The sequence below is a fragment of the Danio rerio genome, chromosome 19 (assembly GCF_049306965.1).
Source record: "Danio rerio strain Tuebingen ecotype United States chromosome 19, GRCz12tu, whole genome shotgun sequence".
NCBI classification, from domain to species: domain Eukaryota; kingdom Metazoa; phylum Chordata; class Actinopteri; order Cypriniformes; family Danionidae; genus Danio; species Danio rerio.
Window position 1 is genome coordinate 85,001 of NC_133194.1, and position 5,000 is coordinate 90,000.

A 5,000-nucleotide genomic window follows, 5' to 3' on the forward strand; every position below is an offset into this window, starting at 1 on the left:
AGGAGATGAGCGTGAGCTGCTGATCAGTAACTCTGAGAACAGCGCCGTCATCCAGAACTTCAACCGCAGTAGAGAATACAGAGTGAACATCACGGCGGTCAGAGGAGCCGAGCGCAGTAAAGCCCTGCTGGGCACATACACCGGTGAGAGAGATAGAGAGAGTGTGTGTGTGTGTGTGTGTGTGTGTGTGTGTGTGTGTGTGTGTGTGTGTGTGTGTGTGTGTGTGTGTGTGTGTGTGTGTGTGTGTGTGTGTGTGTGTGTGTGTGTGTGTGTGTGTGTGTGTGTGGTGACAGTAACAGGGGCCTGCACTGCTCAGGGCACGCAGCATGCAGCGGTTATACGATGTCGACCCGGCTCTGTCAATATTTCCACAACTCCAGATCAGACACGGTTGCACAGCACTGAAAACACTGATGCAGAGGAGAGCAGTGAACTCAGACGGACTCTGACTCGGGTTAGATCAGACGATATGAACACACATGATCTGCTGTTGAGCTGCTCATCTTCAGCTCAGTGAATCTCCATCCTCTGCTGTCAGTCAGAGCTCAACACACTGCAGAGACAGCAGTGATCAGGTGATCTGCTGAATGAGATGTGATGTCCACAGGTGATGTCCACAGGTGATGTCCACAGGTGATGTCCACAGGTGATGGTGATCTGCTCATCAGGAAAGCTCTAGTGCTGTAGGAGCAGAGATGGGTCGAGGATCTCCAGTTTGAGCACAGATAGGAGAGGAAATGAGTGAAGTGTGTGAACACAATGCTCCTCAGAGAGAGAGAGAGGAAGACATGTGGAGATTTCCCCTTCAACAGTGCAGAACAGCATTAAAGACTGAAGGAGTCTGGAGGAGTTTCAGTGCGTAAAGGACAAGAGCGCAAGCCTGAGCTGAACAAGCGTGACCTCCGACCCCTCAGGGGGCGCTGCATCAAGAGTCCTCATTCATCTATAAGCAGATCAGCACATGGGTTCAGGACTCAAACATGTCAAGCTCCACAATACAGAGTCACATCCACAAACACCAGCCGACACTGCACTGTGCCAAGAGGAAGCCCTATGTTAACAGTGTCCACAAGCGCTGCTCTGGGCGTCCGGGATGGAGCATCACACGGTGGAGACGTGTCCTGCGCTCAGATGAAGCAGTGTTTCAGGTGTTTCTGGGAGAAATGGACGCCGTGTGCTCCAGACCAAAGAAGAAGAGGATCATCCAGACTGACACCAGCAGCAGGTCCAGCAGCCCGGCTCTGTCCTGGTCTGGGGTTGTGTCGGTGCTCAGAATGACGCAGGGAAGAGCCCGTACTGTTGCTCACTTTAAGACTTGTTTGCAGGAAGAACGGGGCAGAATCCCCCTGAAACACTTCAGCACTGCTGTCTTCAGTCCCTACACGCCTTCAAGTGTTGAGAACCGGAGCGGCAGCATTGCAGAGGGGGAACGCTTCACTGACGCAGCAGTTTAATAATGCGGGTATTTAAAAAGCAGTAATGATCCTGAGTAAAGTCTGCTGTAGTGTGCATTTAGAAACCTCCACCTCCTCCTCCACCTCCTCCTCCTCCTCCTCCTCCTCGTGTTCTCCACACTGAGCCAGCTGGTTCTGATGTGCGGGTGTATTAGTTTGTGTGTTGTGTGCTGAAGATTTTAAAGAACAGGGTTTGGGTTTGGCACCGCTCAGTATATCTGGGTCATCATACACAGATTATTTATTATAATCCTGCAGTGTATTTCAGATGTATTGAATGATGACACAAACATACTGAATTAAAGATGTTAAACCTCTGTGTGTGTGTGTGTGTGTGTGTGTGTGTGTGTGTGTCTGTGTGTGTGTGTGTGTGTGTGTGTGTGTGTGTGTGTCTGTGTGTGTGTGTGTGTGTGTGTGTGTGTGTGTGTGTGTGTGTCTGTGTGTGTGTGTGTGTGTGTGTGTGTCAGCATCTCAGCAGGTGAGTGCTGTCGGCTCAGTACAGCAGCAGGACTCCAGCGCTGATCAGGACACCGAGATCTCAGACGGTAAGATGGAGATTCACCAGAGTAAAGCGCCGCTCCGCCATCCCAACACTGCAGACCAGCACTGAAACACTCTGAGATCTGAGAGAGCGGGTCACCACACTTGTTCCTGGAGGGCCGGTGTCCTGCAGGTTTAGCTCCAACCCTGATCACACACACCTGAACAGCTGATCGAGCTCTTACTGGGTGAACTGAAACACCCAGGCAGGCGTGCTGAGGCCAGATGGAGCTGAACCCTGCAGGGCACCGGACCTCCAGAACCGAGATTGGTGAGCGCTGTGGTGGAGCAGGAGAAATGCAGAATTACTGCTGATTTCATCTGACGCAGACGCAGGTCAGCATGGCAGCATCAGGAACACGGACACACAAGTGCAGATGAGGGAGCGGCAGTGTGTGTGTGTGTGTGTGTGTGAGAGAGTGTGTTTGCATGTGTGTGTGTTTCTGCCAGGTTTGACAGCTCCATGTCTTCATGTGTTGTGCAGCAGCAGTTCTGCAGTGTGTCGTGTGTTGCGGGTCGTTCAGCGATCGTCCTCGTAAATCAGTCAGACTCCCTCATAAAGCTTTATTTCTTCACTGAAACCCATTTGGGTCTCAGCCAGGCTTCATTTAGAGAGACGCCGCTCGTAAACAACTCAAGTATTTTAAAAAGGGTGTGTGTGTGTGGTAAGATGATGGCGTGTGTGTGTGTGTGTGTATGTGTGTGTGTGAGTGTGTGTGTGTGTGTTCCATATGATGGCTGTGCCAGTTGTGTTAGTGAGAGTATGGGGTTGTCAGTAGTGTGTGTGTGTGTGTGTGTGTGTGTGTGTGTGTGTGTGTGTGTGTGTGTGTGTGTGATATTCCTCTTCTGTAGCGCATCAGCTACACACGAGCTCATTATTTGAGTGTGTGTTTACTCTGCCTCATGGCTAAATATGCTGTGGAATAACCGTGAGCTCAGTCAGGCGAATCACACACTCAATGAGAGAGCGCACTGCGAGAGAACAGACAGTCGGCTCCACTCATCATCATCATCATCATCATCATCATCATCATCATCATCATCAGGTGTGTTCTTCAGCGCAGATGAGTCCGTGTACTGTTCTAGTGACTGAATAACTCAGGATATGGGTTTATCATGATAGTACTGAAGACGCAAACCGTTTCACAGCAACTCGACCGGTTCATTTAGAAGATTCGATTAAACCAGACGCTGGATTGGTGAATCTCCGCCATCATTACTACAGACATTCAGAAACAGAAGCCGCGGCCGGCCGGAGACTGCCGTTTCTGTAGTGACTCCCGTTATCTTGAACTGATGGAGGAACAGAAGTGGGCAGTTGATCAGTGTCGATGATGTGGAGGTGAAACTCTGACAGCTGTGAGAAACACCACACTGATGCAGAGCTCCACACCCGCAGCCCACCTCCAGCTGAACACATGATGACAGCAGCTCACCTTCTCCAGGTACATCATCACCTCCACTGAACTACTGCAGTTACTGAGGAGGAGACGCTGCTGCAGGAGCTCTGCGCTCGCTCATACAGTCGGGTTATTCCTCTTTCGGGACGTGATTGACACATTAGTGAAGGCAGGTGAAGCGCTTTACTCAGTGTGCATGATTTAGTCCTGTTCAGATCCTCTCACTGCTCAGTCAGGTATTCAGCAGGTGACCGCTGTTAACCGCAGAGCTGCTCTATAACACAGCTGAAACCCCTGCTAGAGGAGATCAGACCCAGGAAGAGGAACACAGCAGTAATGCACACCGCATCACTGACCAGAAGAGGAGCTCAGGAGCACCGTCAGACTGTTCAGGGGAGAAACCCAAAACTGCAGTGCCCTACAGACAGAACATCTCTGCACAACACTGCTGAGACCTGAGTGTGTGTTACAGTGTCAGGTGTGTGTTACAGTGTCAGGTGTGTTACAGTGTCAGGTGTGTGTTACACTGTCAGGTGTGTGTTACAGTGTCAGGTGTGTTACAGTGTCAGGTGTGTTACAGTGTCGGGTGTGTGTTACAGTGTCAGGTGTGTGTTACAGTGTCAGGTGTGTGTTACAGTGTCAGGTGTGTGTTACAGTGTCAGGTGTGTGTTACAGTGTCAGGTGTGTGTTACAGTGTCAGGTGTGTGTTACAGTGTCAGGTGTGTGTTACAGTGTCAGGTGTGTGTTACAGTGTCGGGTGTGTGTTACAGTGTCGGGTGTGTGTTACAGTGTCAGGTGTGTTACAGTGTCAGGTGTGTGTTACAGTGTCAGGTGTGTGTTACAGTGTCGGGTGTGTGTTACAGTGTCGGGTGTGTTATTGGTGTGAGTTGTGTTTGTTGTGTTATTAGTGTCAGTATGTGTGAGCTGTGACATGGCTCAGTTGTGTAGCGGCTGCAGTCTCTCTGTGAGTGTGTGTGTGTGTGTGTGTGTGTGTGTGTGTGTGTTTCTATAAGCAGGCCTGTAATCCTCTGCTGCTGTATTTAGTTTCCAGCTTAAACAGAGGTTTGGAAGGCTCTGGCTCTGAAACGTGACATTATGGTGAAAGTGACGGCGTGTGTGTGTGTGTGTGTGTGTGAGTGTGTGCGTGCGTGCTTTATAAGGAGTGTGATTATAGGCTTGATCCGCTGAGAGAGGAACAGGTCTGTAAATCTCCAGCCGCTGTCTGCTCTCCATCTGTGTTTCTGCAGGTTTGGGTTCGAGTGCGGTATGAGGCGGTGATAAGAGTGTGAGGAGTGTGTTCTGTGTGTAAGCCCTCAGCGCCGCTGTGTTAGTGTGTGTGTGTGTGTATGTGTGTGTAACTGTGTCTGTTCTCCGTCAGTATCTGCTCCTCATGCACAGCTCAGATTCTCTGCATGTCTGCACTCGCACAATAATCCATCTCTGCCTGAGTCTCTGTGGCCCACGGCTCTGCAGGTGTGTGTGTGTGTGTGTGTGTGTGAGTGAGTGAGTGTGTGTCATGTGGATCTATGTATCCTGCAACCACAAGAACATGTGTGTGTTCTTATGCTTGTGTGTTTTTGTATACATATGTGTAATAGTGTGTGTG

General features: G+C 50.2%; 1 protein-coding gene across 7 annotated transcripts in view; it reads left to right on the forward strand.

Annotated features, from left to right (window-relative positions):
• col14a1b (collagen, type XIV, alpha 1b) overlaps window positions 1–5,000 on the forward strand; it is a 31,083-nt gene that overhangs the window by 2,515 nt on the left and 23,568 nt on the right. For 4 of the 7 annotated variants that reach the window (XM_073931252.1, XM_073931253.1, XM_073931249.1 and 1 more), the window contains exons 3-4: window positions 3–143; window positions 1,922–1,999. The exons of 2 other annotated variants lie outside the window; for them this stretch is intronic. In XM_073931252.1, the coding sequence (XP_073787353.1) occupies window positions 3–143; window positions 1,922–1,999 (219 nt within the window). The remainder of the gene's footprint in view (window positions 1–2; window positions 144–1,921; window positions 2,000–5,000) is intronic. One more of the 7 variants, XM_073931251.1, reaches the window with a different exon arrangement.